We start from the raw sequence: 22,389 nt of genomic DNA, 5'->3' as shown, positions 1-22,389 counted from the left end.
CATTTCAAACATTTTCCTTATTAATGTGTTTGTTATGATGATCACTGATGGGTTATTGTGACTTGCTGAAAGTTCAGATGACAGCACTTTTTTTTTTTTTTTGAAGATTTATTTATTTATTTGGGAAAGGGAGGAACAGAGGGAGAGGGAATCTCAAGCAGACTCCCCACTGAGCGCTGGATGTGGGACTCCATCTAGTGACCCTGAGATCAGGACCTGGGCTGGTTTACCGATTGAGCCACCCTGAAGCCCCCTGAGGACAGTATCTTTAAAGCAATATATTTTTTTAAAAAAGATTTTTAAATTTATTTGACACAGACACGGCGAGAGAGGAAACACAAGCAGGGTAAGTGGGAGAGGGAGAAGCAAGCTTCCCGCCACGCAGGGAGCCCAATGTGGGGCTCGATCCCAGGACCCCGGGATCATGACTGGAGCTGAAGGCAGCCGCTAAAGGACTGAGCCACCCGGGCGCCCCTTAGGCAATATTTTAAATTATGCACCTTCTTTTAGACATAATGCTATTGCACACTTAATAGACTATACTATAGCATACACATAATCTTTGTGTGTACTGGAACACCAAAAAATTCGTTTGATTCGCCTTACTCCGATTTTCGCTTTATTGCAGCGGTGTGCCTGTACACCTTCTTCATGAACCTGTCAAAGCTCCCTGGCTGTTTCCAGCTTCTAGGCAGAGGCAGACCAGGTAGGTTTTCAGTTATGAGCTTGCCTCTCATTTAGGAACTGGTCCCTCTAACATAGCGCTGGAGATGACAAGCAAAGGGCGTTTGGGGTTTTTCAAAGTGCCCCTTACCGAAATGCATACCTCCCTCAGTGGGATAGGACGTTAGGTAGCTGAAGGAAAATCACTGCATGGGTTTCAGGCAGGGCTACAGAGAAAGGAGCAAAACCAAAACCAAAATCACATCAGCACCAAGAGGAGGTGGGTGCACCCCAAGGGCTGTTTCACCCCCTAATTCTGCCCAGAGAGGAACCCGGGTTCTCCTTGGGTTTGTACTTTCAGGTTGCTGCGGCCTCCTACCTGGGCAAGGCCTCCTATCATGAATTAATAAACTGGACATCGGCAGTTTCCCCCTTCACACTTGCGCAGCGTGATAAACCGCAACACGTCAACTTAGGCCACGACGCCAGTCTCCCCAAAGCGCCGCGTTCCCTTCCTTTTGCCCATCTCCAAGATGGCGGCGGCCATGCCGCCGCGTCGCGGCCCCGCCCCGCCCCGTCCCATCCCGCCCCGCCCCCGCGCATGCCGACCCGCCCCTCCTCCCGCCTGCGGGGCCGCGCCGCGCATTCCCGCCGCCCCTCCCCGCGCGAGCTCCACCCAGGTCGCAGGCAGCGCGGTCGGCGGCGCCTATTTCCCGCCATTGTGCGAAGTGGAGGCTGGGGGCCCGCACGCGCCGCCTGCCCGTGGCCAGCAGCTTCTCGGCTGTCGCCGCCACAGCCGCGGTTCCCTGAGGCGCCGGGAGGCCGGGCGGCCCGCGCCCCGAAGCTCGCCGTGCGTGGGAGGGCGCGGGCTACGAGCGACCAAGCCCCCGAGGAGGAGCCGCGGCGCGGGACGCCGGGCCGCGGCGGCCCCGGCCCGTCGGCGAGATGCCCTGTGGGGAGGATTGGCTCAGCCACCCGCTCGGGATCGTGCAAGGCTTCTTCGGTGAGTGGCGGCGCCGGGGGCGGGCCGGGCGGGCCGCCGAGTTTCCCGAGCTCGGGGCCCGGCCCCGCCGCGCGGCCCCACGCGGGGCTCCCCCGAAGGCTCTCGGCCGGCCGGGCCTGCGCGGGCGACGCTGAGGCACCCCGATGCCGGTGCGGGGGCCCGGGCCGCGGCTTCCCGGCTCGGCCGCAGGTGCCTCCCACCTGCCCGATTCGCGATTCGCGAGCGGCCAAGGTTACGCGGCGAGGAGCCGGCGGTCGGCCGTGATTGCCGGCCTCGCTCCTCTCCGTGGCGCACCGGGAACCCGCGCCCCGCGTGCGGCAGTTCGCGGAGGGGTCCTTGAACCTTGGGGACCCGCTGAGACCGGGCGAGGAAAAGCAGTTTGCCTACGGGGAGCCTGCAGGATATTTCAAAACTTCCGGTGTTGGGGGGAGTGCTCGCTCGCCGCAGAAGTTGGCTCTAACTACTGTATTGCACACATCCTCCTTTTCCGAGATGAGATTGGGTGTAAGGGCTTAATTTTGCTCTTGGGATGACTTTTCCACCTGCCAGGTAGACGTCTGCTCTCGTGCCAGAGCTAGCGAGAAACGTGGGACTGCTCAGACGAGCTCCTGCGCAGAAAGAGCCGAGAATGCTGCAGACAAGATTAGTATATTTTAGTTGCAGTTTATTTGTAAATGCTACTTTTCCGTGAAGCGTCCACGGGGGGAATTTTAGGTTTGCGTGCGGTGAACTGGTCATTTTGGCCCCCTCCCTCCTTATTTTGCACTTAGGAGTGGTGGAGGCAAACCAGGAATCCCTTAGGTTGTAGCACCTGGAGATAACTTGGCGTTGTAGGAGTGGCCTCCGCTCCTGGGAAACACCGTGGGGTATTGGTGAGAAGGGCTAGTGAGACGCTAGATAGTCTCCAGCAGCCAAATCAGTGGCGTAAAATCCATGTATTTCTGGTAGGAGGGACTCAGCAACTCTTTATTCATTTTCCATAAAATTTGAGCTAGTTTAGTTTTCTGGTTTCCTAGGCCGAAACTTACAAGCAGCAAATTCGGAGGAGGCCTGGATAGGCGTCCGGATTGTAGCCCGTGAACACTGACAAGTGGTAAAGACGAAATCTACAATTATGTGTATATAAATTTTTAAAAAGGTAAAAAAAAAATCACTATAACCATAGGGTGCTTTGAGGAAGGGGCACCTATACCTCCACTAAATTCTCGTTCACAGTGAATACTGGAGCCCATAATTAATGTCCAAAACAATGGCCCCAAAATGTGGAGTGAAGATTAAACTGCACAGTTGGTGGGTGTAGATGCATTGGTAATTTTTAGGGAAATTCCATCAAAAGTATAAAGTTTCGGTGCTTAAGGGCAAAGTTCCAGTTACAGATATTTAGAACGTTTATGAGAAATAGCCCATACTTTAGTCTTGACGGATACATGGGATAATTTTATATTTGATGTAGTTTTGAAAGTGTTTGTCAGATTTTGCATACTAAGTGTGTGATCCTAAGGGGCACGTTTCATTATAGTGCAGAAAGGGTATGTTTGGGTATGAAATACTGGCTTTACGGTATTTTGTAAATTTTGTAAATTGTCAAGGGCACCTGGACCTTGTTGATATGTTTCCCCACAGGATGCCTTCTTTTCCCATATAGATTGTGTGTTATAGAGAAGAAAATAATACACTTTATAGTCATAATTTTTTGGGAGAAGCTCTTCTGAAGTATATATCTTCACTGTATTTTTTTTTAATCGCCGTGAATATATTGAAAACCTTTATGATAACAGCATTACAGGTATGTTTCTGTGAAAAGTAAGTCACATGGTGTTAAACTTGTAGACTCACTTCTGTTTTGTAGTAAATTGTTTTAAATTGATTTTCATCCAGATAGAGAAATGTCTTTAGTGGTTTATGAGACCTTTCTTGGCTCCTCCCCTACTCAGCTTTCAGACCTCATCACGGCATTCCCTCTCCTATTGAACCTTCTTTCATTTCTTTGTTTTGAATCTTTCCTCTAGGTCCTCTGCATCAGCTGTTTCCTTTGCCTCATCCCCACCTCGTTCCACTTGTACATTCCTGGCTAACTCTTTTCTTTTGGGAACATAAGTTAGGTACTCCCTGCTTCGATTACTACAGGATCCTATGTCTCCTGGAAAGTAACATGTGTTAATCTAAAAAATAAAACTGCCAGTTACTTTAACAGTAAAAATTGGTTTATTAGAAAATACAGAGAAACTGCAGTTCGGGACATGCAGGCTGTGCAAACCGTAGACAAGTCCCACAAACAAAGGAGAGGAACTTTATTTTACAGAGGAGGACATTGGGATGGATTATTTTGAAGGAAAGCCCATTGGAGAAAAGCAGGAGTTGAGGGTGATGCTGGTTTCTCAGTGGTTGAGTTGTAAGGATAGTAGACTTCCTGTAGGAGACGCTATGTACAACTCTCCCTGTTGGTGCCTGTAATTGATTCTTTCCTGTTGCTGAGTCTTCTTGTTAGGGGTCTGTAAATGACAGTTCTTATAATTGACATTGGGTGGTACAGCTCCCCTTTTCAGCCTCTTCTAGCTCCTTTACTTATTTTTCTTAATTTTTTAAAAAGATTTATTTTCCAGAGGGGGGGGTGTGTGTGAGCACAAACGGGGAGAGGCAGACTCCCCATTTAGGAAGGAGCCTGATGTGGGTGGGACTCAATCCCAGGACCCTGGGATCATGATCTGAGCCGAAGGCAGATGCTTAATGACTGAGCCACTCAGGTGTCCCTTCTTAATTTTTTTTTTTTTTTGAAGACTTTACTTACTTATTTGAGAGAGAGAGAGACCGAGAGAGAGAGAGCGCTCTTATGAGCAGTGGGAGGGGAGGAGGGAGAAGCAGACTCCCTGCTCAGCAGGGAACCCAACCACGGATTCCATCCCAGGACCCCAAGATTATGACCTGAGCCAAAAGCAGATGCTTAACCACCTGAGCCACCCAAGCGCCCCCCAGGTCCACTTTAGTGAGGTTTCCTTTTATTAATTTTCACATATGTAAAGTAAGTTGTTGAAGAACTTGTTTCCTGGGTTCCTTTGCTACGTTTTTTACTCAGGGAGTTGAGGGCCTGTATCTGACTTATTCACCCAGTATATCCTCATTGCCTGGAATACACCTTGTACGTTAAAAATGCTCAATGAGGGGCGCCTGGGTGGCTCAGTGGGTTAAAGCCTCTGTCTTCGGCTCAGATCATGATCTCAGGGTCCTGGGATCGAGCCCCGCATCGGGCTCTCTGCTCAGCGGGGAGCCTGCTTCCTCCTCTCTCTCTCTGCCTGCTTCTCTGCCTACTTGTAATCTCTGTCGAATAAATAAAATCTTTAAAAAAAAATGCTCAGTGAATATGTGCTGAATAGAGGCAGTGAGAAGACTGATGAATCCATCAGAAATGTTGTGAACTGGGATGGTACTGTGACCACAAGTCTCAGATTTAGGACAGTCCTGTTGGACCTCCTATTCTCAGAGGATTCAAGATCCTACCAGGTTTGAGTTACCTTCCCATGCAAGTCCTAATTCTTCTTCATTCAGATCGGAAACTTGGAAATTCAGTGAGTGGCCAGTCGTAACTACAGGGGTCATAATTCATTTTTGTGATGCAATCTGTATCTTGATTTTGTATGTGCTATATTACAGTTGTTCGTAATGTACATTTTTTTCCTTTAAGCTTTCATAAAATATCTTTAATGTTTCCCTCAGAGTTTCTACAAGATCTTATGTACAGGACATTGAGATCCAAAGGTTTAAATTATGATTTAGAAATACTTGGGTTCAGCCTATCTTTGTTGGTCTCTGTTATGTGCGTAGTGCTAATGGCTTAGTCCCTATGGTGACTGTTCATTTAGTGATCCATATCACATCACTTCCTTTAAACAAAGGCAGGAATCATAATTTTTTAAGAAAGTTCTATTTACTTTTTTCTCTTTTAATATTTAAAATAAATTTTCTTTACTTGAATTAATGACTTCTGTTAATTTTGGACAAAGCAGGAATGCATATCGACTCTGATTTCTTTCACTATTTTCTCTTTAGATTGTTGGTTCGGTCAAGATCATTATTACTGGTTACATTCAAGGTACTTTGTATCTAACAGACTAGCTCATGCAAAAAGCAGTGGTTTGTGGAGGAGGGTAGGGAGAAGTATTTGATCACTAGTATTTTATTTATTTATTTTATTTTTTAAAGATTTATTTGAGAGAGAGAGAGAGGTAGAGAAACAGAGAGTATAAGCTGGGGGAGAGGGGCAGAGAGAGAGAGAGTCCCCAAGCAGACTCATCACCGAGCACAAAGCCTGGCGCAGGGGCTTGATTCCAGGACGGGAAATCACAACCTGAGCTGTAACAATGAGTCAGATGCTCAACTGACTGCGGCACCCAGGTGCCCCTTGATCACTATCATTTTAGAGAATTTAAAGCAATAATAAAATCGACTAAAAGTCAGTCTGCTTTTTTATTGTCACCATGAGTCTAGATCATTCATCACCTTTTGTTTGTACCCACCTTAGATCTCTCCTATCATCCTGACCTTGGTAGGCCACTGAAAAAAGGCATTTGTTATAAGGCTGTAGAACCCAGAGATAGGGAGGGCATCTTGGCATCCCAAGAGCAGAATCAGGAACTGGAAAGATAGCAGGAATCTAAGCAACTCTTATCAGTTTTTCTTCCTTAGGCCACATTCATCTCTGTACATGGATTTAATTACCTCAACTCCACAACTCCCAAATTCACTTGTTCTCAGTTCCACACTAGCATCTTTATCTTAATCCCAGATATTAGGGCTAGAGAATCTGATTGGCCCAGCATGGAGTCAGGAGTCCACTCACGCACCAACAGCTATGGCCAGGGCACAGAGTTTTGTAGGACAGTGCTGACTATTGAGGCCCACACTTCAACAGTGGGGCAAGTTCTCTGAGAAGTACCTGGGGCAAAAAGTACAAATATGTATATATGCATTTTGAGGTTATTAAATAATACCTTGCACATGGTTATAAAAAAATCACAGTGGTATTAAATGATCAGTAAAAGGATGCTCTTTCCCCACAGAGGTAACCACTTTTGTTTCTGCTTTTAGTGCCTGTATTTATTTATTTTTAAGATTTTATTTATTTTAGGGACGCCTGGGTGGCTCAGTTGGTTGGACGACTGTCTTCGGCTCAGGTCATGATCCTGGGGTTCCAGGATCGAGTCCCACATCGGGCTCCCAGCTCCATGGGGAGTCTGCTTCTCCCTCTGACCTTCTCCTCACTCATGCTCTCTCTCACTGTCTCTCTCTCAAATAAATAAATAAAATCTTTAAAAAAAAAAGATTTTATTTATTTTAAACAGCATGAGCATGAATGGGAAGGACAGAGGGAGAGAATCTTAAGCAGACTCAGAGCTGAGTGCAGAGCCCTGTGTAGGGCTCCATCTCAAGGCCCTGATGATCATGACTGGAGCCAAAACCAAGAGTTGGATACTTAACCACCTGGGCCACCTAGGCACCCCCTTTGTGTAAAGTAAAATAAAAAATAAAAATAAATAAAAAATAAAAATTTTTTTGTTGAGCTATAACTCCCATAATGTGAAATTAACCATTTAGAAATGTACAATTCACTATCATTTCCATCACCCCAAAAAGAAATCCTATGCTAGTGAGCCAATCACTCCCAATTGCTCCTTCTTCCAGTCTCTGGTAATCCATCTACTTCTGTTTAATATTTACCTAGTCTGGACATTTATGTAAATGGAATAATACTGTGGACTTCTGTGTCTGGCTTTTCACTTAGCGTAAGATTTTCAAAGTTGAACCATGCAGTGGCATATATCAGCACTTCATTCCTTTTTATGATTGAAAATAATATTCCGGGGCGCCTGGGTGGCTCAGTGGGTTAAGCCTCTGTCTTCGGCGCGGGTCGTGATCTCAGGGTCCTGGGATTGAGCCCCACATGGGGCTCTCTGCTCGGCGGGGAGCCTGCTTCCTCCTCTCTCGCTGCCTCCTTCCTCCTCTCTGTACCTGCTTCTCTGCCTACTTGTGATCTCTGTCAAATGAATAAATAAAATCTTTAAAAAAAAAAAAGAAAATAATATTCCATTGAGTGGATGTACCACATTTTGTTTATCCGCTCATTGATGGATTGCCCTTAGTTGTTTCCACTTCTTGGTTATTGTGAATAGTGCTGCTGTAAACATCCGTGTGCAAATTTTTTTGTGAATGTATGTTTTAAGTCCTCTTGGTAACATACCTAGGAATGGGCTTGCTGGGTCATAAGGTAATTTTATGTTTAATTCTTTGAGGACCTGCCAAACTGTTGTCCCAAGTGGCTGCAGCATTTTAAATTCTCATCAGTAATTTGTGAGGTTTCCACTTTCTCACATCTAACACTTGGTATTTTCTGTTGTTTTGTTATAGGCATCCTAGTGGGTGTGAAGTGGTAACTCCTTGATCTACATTTCCCTACTGACTAATGATAATAGCCTCTTTTAATATGCATGTTGGCCATTTGTATATCTTCTTTTGAGAAATGTGTATTTAAATCCTTTAATTAGGTTTTTGTCTTTATTGTTGAGATAAGACTTTTTTTAAGATTCTGCATACTAGACTTGTCAGATATATATTATTTGCAAATGTTTGTTACCATTTTTTGGATTGTCTTCACTTGGTAGTGTCTTTTGATGTAAGTTTTAATTATTTTGTACATAATATACTATAATTTATGTAAAGGACAGAAAGCAACAGAAAAGCTTTCATAACATTTTACTTGTATAAGTTTTTAATTTTGACAAAGTCATATCCAGTTTCTCTCTTTTCCCTTTGATGGCCAAATCTAAGAACCCATTGTCTAATGCCAGGTCATAAAAATTTATACTTGTGGGCTCCTGGGTGGCTCAGTGGGTTAAGCCGCTGCCTTTGGCTCAGGTCATGATCTCAGGGTCCTGGGATCGAGTCCCGCATCGGGTTCTCTGCTCGGCAGAGATCCTGCTTCCCTCTCTCTCTCTCTGCCTGCCTCTCCATCTACTTGTGATCTCTCTCTGTCAAATAAATAAATAAAATCTTTAAAAAAAAAATTTATACTTGTGTTCTAAGAGTTTTGTGGCTTGAGCTCTTAGATTTAGATCTTTGATTCATTTTGAAATAGTTTTTATATAAGGTATGAGGTAGGGATCCAGATTCATTCTTTTGCATGTGGATAGTTAGTTGTCCCAGTATCATTTGGTTTTGGTTTATTTTTACATTTACCAGTTTATTATACAGGATATGATGAACTATACAGATGAGCAGCCAGATGAAGAGGGACATAGGGTGAGGTCTGGATGGGACATAAGGTGAGGTCTGGATGGTACCTCACGCTTCTGTCTCCAGGGAACTGGGGTATGTTAGCTACCTCCCAGCAGGGGATGCATTCACCAACCTGGAAGCTCTTGCACTATTTGTCAAAAAGACTTCTCTCTCCCCAGTGAATGGTTTTGCCACGTTTGTCAAAACCACTGGATCATAGATATATAGCTTTACTGAACTTTCAATTCCATCTATTGGTCTATATGTTTATCCTTATGCCAGTACCATGTTGTCTTAATTACTGTAGCTTTGCAGTAAGTTTTAAAATCAAGAAATGTGAGCCCTTCAACTTTGTTCCTTTTTGATACAGTTTTAGTTCTTCAGAGTCCCTTCCATTTCCATATAAATTTAGAATCAAATCGCCCATTTCTGCAAAAAGTGACAGCATTTTGGTAGAGATTGCATTGAATCTGTAGTGCTTTTAGTTCTTTTGATAATAGAGATAATTAAGATTACAGACTCTAGAACTAGACTGTTTAATCAAGACCATATTTGGCTCCCTGGATCATTTTTTTTTTTAATTTTAATTAATTATTTATTTGACAGACAGAGATCACAAGTAGGCAGAGAGGCAGGCAGAGAGAGAGAGAGAGAGAGAGAGAGGAGGAAGCAGGCTCCCTGCTGAGCAGAGAGCCCGATGCGGGGCTCGATCCCAGGACCCTGAGATCATGATCTGAGCCGAAGACAGAGGCTTAACCCACTGAGCCACCCAGGTGCCCCTCCCTGGATCATTTTTTAAGGATACTTCCCTTTTTACTACAGAATTATTTTCAGTAATAATCAGTAAATGAAGCCATATACAATGCTTAAGGTATTCCACATTTCAAAATGGTTCTGGCATTGCTTCTATCACCTTCCTCTGTCCCCTGCTCCCCCATTTTTGAGTATTTTTTTGTTTGGTATCACTGTGGATGTTGTTTCATGTTGGTGGGTACCACACAGGAGATTAGAAAATTTTTGTTTTAATTGTATAATGAATTCTTTGAATAAAAATAACTTCCCAAGTTCTTGCAGTACAAAAAGGAAATAATGGATAATTAGTAAGTGAATTCTAACAGAACAGACAACTGCAAAAGACATAAGTGAGGCAGTTACCAAATCATGCCTCTGATGTTTGTGTATTTTCTTGATTCATTCTTTAGTTACAAAGCAAATAACTGAGAAGAATACATTTCAGTATTAAATCTATTATTCAGATTTAGTGAAATAGTTCTTGTATGAGCTAAAATTTGCACTTATTATACCTCTTATTTCACACTTTTTTTTTTTTTTAAGATTTATTTATTGATTTGACAGGCAGAGATCCCAAGTAGGCAGAGAGGCAGGGAGAGAGGGAGGGAAAGGAGAAAGCAGGCTCCCTACCAAGCAGAGAGCCTGATGTGGGGCTTGATCCCAGGACGCTGGGATCATGATCTGAGCTGAAGGCAGAGGCTTTAACCCACTGAGCCACCCAGGTGCCCTCACACTGTTTTATATATTAAACACTACTGAACACTCCCAAGTTACCTCATAGAAGATAGAATTGAATGATTCAAGTTTTGTTCCTTCATCTTTGTAATCACTGTGTTGTTTATTTAAAATCTGTCTTAATGCACGTGGGACTCTAGATTGCCACGCAGGAGTTGGGGGATGCTTATTGCCCCTAAGCAACTTTGGACTGTTCTGGACCATTTAAGATTTACCGTCCAAGCAAAGGTACTTAGCTGAGTTTTTGTTGGGAAGAACTGACATCTTGAAAATATTGAATCTTTCTATCCATGAATGTGGAATATTTCCCCATTTATGTGGTTCCTTAATTTCTTTCATCAGAGTTTTATAGTTTTCCTTATACAGATCTAGTACATATTTTGTTAGATTTATACACAAGAATTTCATTTTGGGGGATGCTAATGTGAATGGTATGTGTTTTTAATTTCAAACTCTACGTGTTCACTGATAGCATGTAGGAATATGATTGACTCGTGTATATTAACCTTGCATTTTGCAATCTTGCTATAATTGCTTATTAGCTCCAGGAGGTTTTTTTGTGGATTCCCTTTGGGTTTTCTATGTAGAAATATTTCATCTGCGAACACTTTTATTTTTTTCTTCTTTGTCAGTATACCTTTTATTTCCTTTTTTTGTCTTACTGCATTAATTTGACTTCTAGTAGTGTCGAAAAGGAGTGGTGAGAGGGACATCCTTGCCTTTTTCCTATCTTACTGGGAAGCTGTTGGTTTTTCACTTATTTTTAATTCTTCGATTGCTTTCCTTTTGAATGTAAAGGCATATTCTAAAATTACTTTTTCTATCCAGCAACTTTAGATACTATTTCAGGGTTTCTGTTTCATAAGTTGAGAAAATTAGTATCTCTACAGCCTTCTATTCTTCTGTCTAATTCGTGTCAGTCATTGTGCATTACCAGTTTACAATACTTTAGTGCTTTATCTTATCATAAAGGTCAAAAACCAGTGAATAGCATTTACGTTATTATGATTGTGTAATTGCTTTCCCTGCAGGACCTGCTAGTGTGTTTGGACCAGCAGGGAAGGAAGTACAATCCTGTCATTAAATTACTTTGCTTTAAGGACAGTGTTTCAAGAATCAAGGTCGAATGGTTTCTCTTACACTCCAGAGTTTACTATCAAGCCATAATTTATAATTTTTCATCATAAAATAGGTTTTATACTTTATTAAATACCTATTTTCCTGTCCCCGAGAGGGTTATATTTTTTTCTTTTTCTTTTTTTTTTTAAGATTTTTCTTTTTTTTCTTTTTTTTCTTTTTTTTTGATGGGAAGAGTGTGCGCGCACTGGGGAGCAGCAGGTGGAGGGAGAGGGAGGAGCAGGCTCCCCGCTGAGAAGGGAGCCCAATGCCTGGCTTGATCTCAGAACCCTGGAATCATGACCCAAGCTAAAAGTAGACATTTAACCCACTGAGGCACCCAGGTGCCCCTTTTCTTTAATCTTTCAATGTCCTAGGTTACACTCAAAGATAATAGACTGTTTTTGTATTATTGGGATAAGTACCGCTTGGTCTAATTTTTCTTTTTTTTGAATACTCCATTGGATTCAGTTAACAGTTTATGTAGGATTTTTGCATCTTTATCTTTTGTGAACTTTGTTTCAAAATGCAAAATTATCTGGACTTGGGACTTCATGGAATTGAGAGGAAGAATCAGCAGTTTTTTTTCCCTCTGATATCGATATTAAACATACGATGTTCTTTGACCAAGTTGTGGTAACAATATGAACTCTGTCAGTCTTGTGGCCATTTTGGCAGTTTATATTCTTTCAAAATTTATCCATTTCTGGGTGCCTGGGTGGCTTAGTTGGTTAAGCATCTGCGTTCAGCTTGGGTCATGATCCCAAAGTCCTGGGATCGGGTCCTACATCCCCATATCGGGCTCCCTGCTCAGCAGGGAGTCTGCTCCCCACCCCCCGACCCCATGGGCCTGCTCTCTCTTACAAAACCAAATAAATAAATAAAAATCTTCTAAAAAATTTATCCATTTCACCTGAATTTTCAAATATGTTTTTAATTCATAATATTTCACACAGTTTTTAATATTTCTGTTATCTATATAACATTTCCCCTTTTTTCATTTTGTTCTTGTATAGTTATTTGTTTCTTTTAGTATTGTATTCTGTTTTTTCTGCTTTTACTTATTTGTACAATTCTTTCTTTTGGATCTTCTTTGTTTTTCTTCTGAACAGTCTTGCCAAAAAATTTGTCCATCTTAATATTAATGATTTTTATTAGTGTTTTTGTTCTCCACTTCATTGATGTTTGTCCTTAACTCTGTTATTTTTCTTATTCTTTGAATTTGCTCTATTTTCTTTTTCTAGCTTCTTCTACCTGCCCCCCCCCCAAGATTTTATTTATTTATTTGACAGAGACACAGCGAGAGAGGGAACACGGTCGGGGGAGTAGGAGAGGGAGAAGCAGGCCTCCCACAGAGTAGGGAGCCCAGTGTGGGGCTTGATCCCAGAACCCTGGGATCATGACCTGAGCTGAAGGCAGCCACTCAATGACTGAGCCACCCAGGTGCCCCCTTTTTCAACTCAGCTTAAGTTGAATACTGATAAGCTCATCCATTTCCACTCTTTCTTGGTACTTGATAAATGTATTTGAATCTATAACTTTCTCTCTGAACACCACCTTAGTAACCCACAAACATTAACCCTTGTAACTCTTTGTTAACCATCTGGGAGAATTTCATAATTACCCTACAAATTCTTCTCTCCGGATTATTTATTAGTATGGGCTTCTTTGTTTTTTAAAAAAATCATTGTAAAGGGGCACCTGGGTGGCTTAGTTAGGTAAGTGTCTGCCTTTGGCTCAGATCATGGTCTCAGGGTCTTGGAATCAAGCCCGGTGGAGAGCTCCCTGCTCAGTAGGGAGTCTGCTGCTCCTTCGTCCTCTGTGCGTGCATGCTCTCTCTCTCTCTCAAATAAATAAAAACAAATCATTGTAGATATAAGGGTGCTTGTATATTAAGCTTTCCTTTTGTCAGGAGTTCTTGTCAACATTTTGGACAGAGAATATATACCTGTCATCTGTTGAGGTTTTCTCTATGACTAGCACATAGAACTTTCTGTGAATGTCACATGTGCTAAAGCAGTACCCTGAATATTTGTATTCATTGGAGAGCTTATTATCTTCATACCTGCTGTATAGTTATTTCTGTGTTTTATGCTTGATATATGTTTCTCAGAGGGCTCTGTTAAAAGTCTCTAATTGTGGTTTCTGTTCAGTTTTTCTCTTTAGTTCTGGAAGTTGTTGCTTTGTGTATTTTGAGGTCATGCTTTCAGGCTTATGTGTATTTTCTTGAGCAGGACTGTTTGTTAAAATTTAACTTACTTATATTTGTATTATTGCATTCTTATTGAGCAAAAATTTGACATTTTTATCAAGTTCTTCCAGCATTTCATTCGTATTATTTACTGAGAACTACAATTTCTTTGTGGTTGTTTTTCAGCTTCGCCCTCTGGATTATTCCTCTTAATTTGTGCCAGTTGCTTTTTAGGTTTGTTGTTTGCTATTTTGGATTTTTCCCCCATTGCGTTCATGAGTTAATTTTGTTTCTAGGACCTCAGGTCTTCCTCTTTAGTGGACTCCTCATTTTAAATTTAAAAAATATATTTTTAAAGACTATTTTAGAGCATGAGAGCATGAGCGGGAGGGTCAGAGGGAGAGAGAATCTCAAGCAGATGCCACAGTGAGTGTGGAGCCTGATACAGGGCTCAATCCCAGGACCCGGAGATCACAACCAGAGCAGAAACCAAGGGTCGGATGGATGCTTAACTGACTGAGCTACCCAGATGCCCCTTAAATTTAAAAATATTTTTTAAGAAAGGTTGTGTGAGAAGAGAACAAGAGATAACATCACACAATGATAAAACAGTTTGCTAAGAAGATGTAAGTGTACATGTACCTAACAGCAGAACTTTAGAATGCATGAAGTAAAAACTCAGAACTGAAAAGAGAAATCTGTTTTGGAGATTTTTACCACTTCTCTTTTAGTAGTCTGCAGAACTAGTGAACAGAAAATAAGCAAGGATATAAAAAAACTGCACACCACCACCAACCAAGTACAGCTAATTACCATTTGTAGAATGCTCCACCAACATCAGCAGGATATTACACTGTTTTCAAGTGTACGTGGAACATTCCCCAATATAATCCACATCCTGGATTGTAAAACAAACATTAAGAGATCTTAAAGAGTTGAAATCATCAGGTGACCATAACGAAGTTAGATTAGAAATCAGTAACAGTTGACAAGGAAATTGAAACTCGTGGAAATAATATATATTTTTTTAAACATTTTATTTATTTATTTGAGAGAGAGACAGTGAGAGAGAGCATGAGCGAGGAGAAGGTCAGAGGGAGAAGCAGACTCCCCATGGAGCTGGGAGCCTGATGCGGGACTCGATCCCGGGACTCCAGGATAATGACCTGAGCCTAAGGCAGTCGCCTAACCAACTGAGCCACCCAGGCGCCCTGGAAATAATATTTCTAAACAATCCATGGATCAAAAAGTCTCAAAGGAAATTTTAAAATATTTGAACTAAATGAAAATGAAAACACAGCATATCAAAATTTGTGGGATACAGCCAAAGATGTGTTAAGAAGCATTAAGTACACTTACTAGAAGAAAAGGTCTCAAATCAATAATTTAAGTTACTACCTTAGAACTAGAAAAGCAAAGTAAACCCAAGTCATATAGAAGGAACTACTGAAGATAGGTCAGAAATGAACGAAATTGAAAACAGAAGAAAAAAAAAATCAATGAAAGCCAAAGCTGTATTTTTTTTTTTTTAACAAAAAGCTCAGTAAAATTCATAAATTTATAGCCAGACTAGCAAAGGGGGGCGGGGAGGGAAGACACAAATTACCAGTACCAGTAATGAAAGAGGAGATAACGCTATAGACTGTATGGACATGGAAAGGATGATACAAGATAACTCTATGGACATTAACTCAGTAAGTTAGTGGAGTAATTCCTCAAAAAACACTATTTTTTGCTATTTTTACTGTAGCAAATCACCACAAACTTAGTGGCTTAAAACAACATAAAGTTATTATTTTACAGTTATGGAGGCCAGAATGATGTGGGTCTTACTGGGTTAAATCAACTTGTCAACAGGACTGCATTCCTTTCTGGAGGCTTTCAGGGAGAATCTGTTTCCTTGTCATTTTCCAGCTTCTAGAGTCTGCCAGTGTTTCTTGGGTTACAGCCCCCTTCAGGTTCTTTTCTCATCTTACTAGTGACTGCTGCTTCTGTCTCATTTTTCCACATTAAGTACCCTTGTGATAATCTTGGACCTACCCAGAAAATCTCCCTGTTTTATCTTTTACCTAAATTCCCCCTTTGTTGGGTAACATATTCACAGTTTGTGGGGATTAGGATGTTGCCATCTTTGGGGGGGGAGTCATTATTCTGCCCACCACAATCACATGTTATGCACACTCATCCAAGATGAAATAGATACCCCTCCCCACCAGTTCCCCCTCTTTCCCGTGTCCTCCTAAGGGTCATTGTTCTAATTTTCATTTCGATGAATTTGCTGATTCTTGGTACTTCATGTAAGTGGAATCCTATAATATTTGTCCTTTTGTGTCTAGATTATTTTACTCAGCATAATGTTTGTAAGGTTCATCCTTGTTGTCCTCATTGTTTGACAGAGTACAAAGGTAATTCAATGGAAAAGGATCTTTCAACAAAGATAGTGGAACAATTAGATATTTATTTGCAAAAATATGAATTTTAACCAAAGATCTCATACCTTATACAATAATTAACTCAACATGGGTCACAGATCTAAGTATAAAACCTAAGACTATAAACATAAAAAACTTTCAGAAATAGAAGATCTCAGGGTTTGGCAATGAGTTTTTAGATGTGCATAAAACAAAACTTTGATAATCATCAAAACTAAAAACTTTTGTTCTGCAAAAAATACTGTTAAGCTATTGACTAGAAGAACATGTTTGAGATTCCCAGAGAAGACTTGTATCCAGAATATATTAAAAAAAAAAAAAAAAAAAAAAAACGCACGATGGTAATTAACCCAATTGTAAAAAGGGTTATTAAATAGATGCTTCACTAACTCAGCATCATTAGCCACAAGGGAAATGCAAATTTGAACCATGATGAGATACTACATACCTATTAGAACAGCTAAAATTGGAAAACACAGTGACAGTACCAAATTCTGGTGAGGATACAAACAGCTGGATTTCTAATACGTTGCTGATGAGAATGCGAAATGGTATAGCCATTCTGGAACACAGGCAAAATCTTAAAAATTAATCATACATTTACCATGTACCCAACTGTCCCATTCCTAGGTTTTTACCTAGAGAAATGAAAGCTTATGTTCACACAAAACTTGTTGACAAATGTTTGTATTTGTTTTTGTTCATAGCTATTAGATCTGGAGACAATTCAAATGTTCTTCAACAACTAAATGGAGAAACATTGTCATTCAGCTATACCATGGAATACTATTCAGCAATTAAAAGAAATGAACCATTAATATACTCATGTGTTGGGGTTCCCAGGGTCACTTCTTTCTTCAGAGATTCACTAAAAGGACTTACTGTGACTCCATATATATTTGTATTCAAGGCTAAGATTTATTACAGCAGAATAGTGAAGATATACACCTGGATCATAAGGGAAAAAGAGACAGGTGGAGTCTGGAGGAATCTGTGTTTGAATCTCTCCCATGGAGAATTCATAGATTGGAAGACTCAGTTTTGTTAAGATGTCTGTTCTCCTCAAATTAATCTGTAGATTCAACACAACTCTTATCAAAATTTTAGCAGACTACACAGAAGTCAATAAAGTGGTCCTCAAAATTAGACATGTTGAGGATGGGAATAATCAAGACAAAGTTGAAGAACTTAAGTACTTGATTTTAAGACTCAAGGTCAAGCCGTAGTGGTTAACACAGTATGACTGTAGTATTAAGGCAGCATAAAGATAGACAGATAGATCAGTGTAACATTATAGAGAATGTAGAAATAGGCCAACAAGTACAGTGAATTGATTTTTGACACAAATGCCAAAACAGTTCAGTGCTAGAAAGAAAGCCTTTTAATTAATGCTGGAACAAGTGGATCTTTTTTGGCAAAAAATGAGCCTTGACCCCTATGTCACAATATAAACAAAAAGATTAATTTGGTGTCAGTTACAGACCTAAATGTGGAAAACAAAAAACCTAGGAGAATATCTTTATGACCTTGGGGTCTGTAACTATGAAAGAAAAACTTGGCAAATTGGACTTCATCAAAATGAAAAACTTCTTATCAAAAGACATAAAAGAATATTAAAAAATGAAGTACAGATTAGGAGAAAAATATGCTCTACATATATATCTGACTTAAGACATGTCTAGAATACACAAAGAATTAGTACAATCAGTGATGCCACAACAAAACCATTTTTAAAAAATGGGCAAAATTGTGACTAGGCATCTCACAAAAGAATTCGTTGAAATGGTCAATAAACATGATAAGTGTACAATGTCATTAGGAAAATGCATATTAAGACCACAGTGACATATCAGTATGTATCTGGCAGAATGACTAGGATTAAGATTGACAAGGTCAAGTATTGGCGAGGTAGAACCAACTAAAGCTCATACACTGTTGGTGAGAGCCTATATTTTTTTTCCTAGTTCCTTTGACTCTTAAACTAGATCAAGATTGAGTGATTGAGTGTGATGATGCTCAAATTCAGATGGCCAAGAATTCATAGCAAATAATGATAAAGTGATATGCGTGTGCTAATTAGCAGGATTCTTGGTTGCAAGTGACCCAACTTGGTCCTACTTAAACTCAAAATGATGCATACATTGTCTTGGGTAATCAAATTCATGAGTGGGTTAGGTCGGGCTGTCAGTTAAGCCAAATAATTAAGCCGTGTCTGCTGTTTTTCTCTGAAATGGCTTAATTTTGAGACAGAACTTAGTCCTAGGTGCGACGTGCAGCTTCGGACCTTGAGTGCTCTGTGTACTTGAATATCTGGTAGGGCCATCCTTGTCCTGGCTTTATGTCTGGAATACACCAATTTCTTAGACCTCAGCATGTTTCAGGTCTACCCCTCTTTCAAGGCCCAGCTCAAGTACCCCCTCCATCAAGAAGCCCTCTCTGAGATTATTTGACCTTCTTGCTTTTGGCTGTTATTCTCTGTTCACCACTTTAAGTTTGTCAGCTCTCAATGTCCTTATTGAACCTAGTGGAGTGCCAGACACATCATAGGCTTAATAAATAATGGACAGTTATTGCACGCTTGATTTTTTTTTAATTACCTGTTGCAGTCCTTTAATTGTCTAGCAGTACCAGATATTTGTAAGGTGGCCTTGGGGAAAATCTGGTCTGTATACACACACCTTCCTGCCTCCTGGCCGGTCTCTGATGAGGCTTCAGCATCTGTTAGGTGGCATGGTCATGTTTGTTTGTTCATTTTCTTTCTTTCTTTTTTTTTCCCTTTTATTTCCTTTATTTTATCTGTACCCAGTGTGGGGTTTGAACTCACCACCCTGAGATCAAGAGTCACATGCTCCACCAGTTGAACCAGCCAGCCAGCCCACCAGCCTCCCCAAGCATGTTCATGTATCTTACACAAGTGCAGTCAGAACAGCAGTGTTGGTGTGCTGTCATGACTGTGTATCGGCCTTTTCTTTAATACCCATTTTCAGTGGAAGCAAAAACACACATTCTTTTTTTTTTCTAATTCAGTAGTCCTTTATTGGCATTAGTAATAGTGGTTCTCAGACTTTAGTGTGCATCAGAATCAGAGGGCATTTTATTTATATATTTGTACTATTTTTTGTCACAATTTGCCAATGGCACTTATTTTTTCTTCTCAACATCCTGTTCTGCAGCTTCCTTGGCCCTTTTTGCTTGACTGGGTGCCAGAGCCGGGCATGGACACGGGCCATGTGAACGCTGGCCAATGCCTTGCAGTTCTCCTCCTCCATTGTGCCTCTGGCTTTCTCCTTCTCATAGACATTGCATGTCGGCATGACTGGTCTTGTCAGCTGGGTAGCCAGTTTGAGGTCTTCAGCAGACCTCTCTCCCTGCTTGGGGACCAACGACTTCCTGGGAAGGGGTGGGCTTCGAGTAGTACCCCACAGCTGCTGTGTGCTAGCCTTCAAGGACTCTGTGGACTTGTTTTGCCTTCTTGCATCCACTGAGATCCCAGTGGGGATCCATGCCACCTTCTAGTAGATGCCAGCCACTCGTAACTCTTCCGAGCTGAAGCCCCTGCCAGCTCTCATTTTGGTGTAATGCTTCACAGTAGGGCACCTCACCTTGGGCTGGAGGGGTCCAGACACAGGGCCTGGGTGATGCGTCAGGCCTTTTGTCTGTGGATTTTCCGTGCTGGCTGGTTGAACCATGTGGCCATGCACCTTTGCCAGTCCTTGTGAAAGTGGGACTTCAGGGTCATGCCATTCTGGCTAGGTGCCAGGCTGCCCCACGGAGGGGGCATGGCCAGCAGAAAAGGACCGGCACTGCAGAACCACTGAGCAGGCACTTTAGAACATCAACTGCTAGGCCTCACCTCCAGAATTTCTGATTCGGTGTGTCTGTGATGGGCTGAAAACTTTGCATTTATAACACCTATTCAGATGATTCTAATGCTGGTGGTCGAGGACCAGTTTACTAGTGAATTGAAACCTCATTCCACATCAGAATCACTTGAGGAGTTTATCCCCCGCCCCTTTTCCAGAACTAGATTTTGCTCAGTTTTGTAAAAGTGTTTGGAAGCCCTGCTACACATAGTGTTAGTGGGATTTTATGAGTATTTCTAACAATCAGCTCTGTAACAAATAGAGACAGTTCCTTTACTTCACATCTGCAGAGCACCTAGGGATGAATATAAATGGCGGAAGTATTGGCTAGCTGCGTGGTTTGCTCGCTCTCTCAAAATAGGTGTTCCTGATTCTGGCAGTGGTTTTCTTTGGTCTTGACCAGTTCCCATAATTTTTTCCCCAAAGCCTTGGTTTTCTTACCTTTTTTTTTTTTTTTAAAGATTTTATTTATTTATTTGACAGAGATCACAAGCAGGCAGAGAGGCAGGCAGAGAGAGAGGAGGAAGCAGGCTCCTTGCTGAGCAGAGAGCCCGACGCGGGGCTCGATCCCAGGACCCTGAGATCACGACCTGAGCCGAAGGCAGCGGCTTAACCCACTGAGCCACCCAGGCGCCCCAACTTTTTTTTTTTTTTTTAAGGTTTTATTTTTAAGTAATCTAGATACCCAACGTGCAGCTTGGACTTAAAGCCCTGAGATTAAGAGTCACATGCTCTGCCAGCTGAGCCAGCCAGGTGCCCTGGTTTTCTTATTTTTAATATGACATTAAAAACACCTTTCTCATCATTTTTCACTCATGATAAGAGTTGTCAGTGGCTGCTATAACTGGGCTGGGGCAAGACTCATAAAACTTTTTGCATGGTCTTCAAGTGTCTCTGGCAGGTTACTTACTGGTTGCAAAGGGAACAAAATAACCTACTGTCAGGAAACTGGCTGTCATTCTGACTGGGTGATTAAAGTGAACATCATCAGCGAGGGAAGACGGACCTCTTGTCTCTAGATGATTCCATTACAAGGGCACGGCATCACTAATGGAACAGTCTGACTGATAGTGCACAACCGCGGTCTGATCCTAATGAACATCAGACAAACCCAAAGTGAGCATTCTATATTTCTTTTACAGGTTTTGTACTCCTCTTAAACATGAATGTCATAAAACACAGATAAGGAAAGACTGAGGGACTGTTCAGACTAAAGGAGATTAGAGAGACATGAGAGCTATGAGCAATATGTGATCCTAGACTGGCTCCTGTACTGACGAGGAAAAAGGGCAGTCGGGCAGCGTCGGAGTGTGGTGGTAGGTTAGAGAGAAAGTGTGGTATCAGTTTTGAATTTCCCGAGGTGGGTAACAGTACTGTTAGCTATGTAAGATAATCTCTTTGTTCTTAGGAAATACACATGGAAATACTTAGACGCAAGGGTATATGATGTGTATAACTTAATCTCAGACGGGTCAGGAAAATACATACGAGGGATGAGATAAAGCAAATGGAGCAAAGATACAGCAGAAAGTACAAAGTATTCTTTGTACTATTCATGTGATTTTCTTGAAAGTTTGAAATTATTCCCAAATTGAAAAAAAATTTTTAGAACACCTTTTCATTTCAGGGTAGTTATAAAGAGAAAATCTGTATAAAAATGTTTCTAAAGAGCACTGTGCTTTGTCCAGGTAGCTTCCTATCTCATTCTGTGGGAATTCTCAACTAGGTTGTTGGCTCCTGAGAGCCTGCGCCAGGCCAGCACTGCCCAGTGTTGTACCCAACCCCTCAGCAGGACAGCTTCCCGAGTGCCCAGTGTGGCAGCGCTCCACGAGGTTGTGACCTGAACATGGTCTTGTCAGCTATTGTCCCTTTGGCTCTGAAAAGTCCGTTTTTCTTTCAGCCCAAAATGGAGTTAATCCTGACTGGGAGAAGAAGGTAATTGAATATTTTAAGGAAAAGCTGAAGGAAAATAACGCTCCTAAATGGGTAAGTTTATTGCTATTTTCAGAGGGGAGGGTTGGGCTTTCAGTTTCTCTCAGTGGAGTGGTAATCCACACAGAATTTTAGTATATGTGCTGCTGAAGTAAGCGCTAAAATTTTAAACTGTATACATTCATGTGTAGTGTCTTCCGCTTAAGTGCCTATGTATTAAAAGATTTTGCACTTTTCCAAATGAAATTTTAGATTCCAGCGATTGAGTGCTTCTGTGTTGGAGCCTCTAGGTGGCAGTGTTTGACCGTGTTACTTTCTAAGACCAAAAAAATCAGTAATTGTGAGTCCTGAATATCTTTATTATCTTCATTTAAAGAAAAGTGGCATGTACTAGTC

General features: G+C 41.5%; 1 protein-coding gene and 1 pseudogene across 2 annotated transcripts in view; one reads left to right on the top strand and one right to left on the bottom strand.

The window, feature by feature from the left end:
- Window positions 1–1,536: 1,536 nt before the first annotated feature.
- The window catches only part of MCMBP (minichromosome maintenance complex binding protein), a 48,599-nt gene continuing 27,746 nt past the window's right edge, over window positions 1,537–22,389 (top strand). For both annotated transcript variants that reach the window (XM_047703563.1, XM_047703562.1), the window contains exons 1-2: window positions 1,537–1,666; window positions 21,962–22,047. In XM_047703563.1, the coding sequence (XP_047559519.1) occupies window positions 1,609–1,666; window positions 21,962–22,047 (144 nt within the window). In that variant the 5' untranslated portion in view covers window positions 1,537–1,608. The remainder of the gene's footprint in view (window positions 1,667–21,961; window positions 22,048–22,389) is intronic.
- Window positions 19,340–20,007, bottom strand: LOC125085252 (60S ribosomal protein L13-like; annotated as a pseudogene).

This window comes from Lutra lutra, chromosome 14, assembly GCF_902655055.1.
Source record: "Lutra lutra chromosome 14, mLutLut1.2, whole genome shotgun sequence".
NCBI lineage: Eukaryota > Metazoa > Chordata > Mammalia > Carnivora > Mustelidae > Lutra > Lutra lutra.
This window is presented reverse-complemented; position numbering and strand designations above follow the sequence as displayed.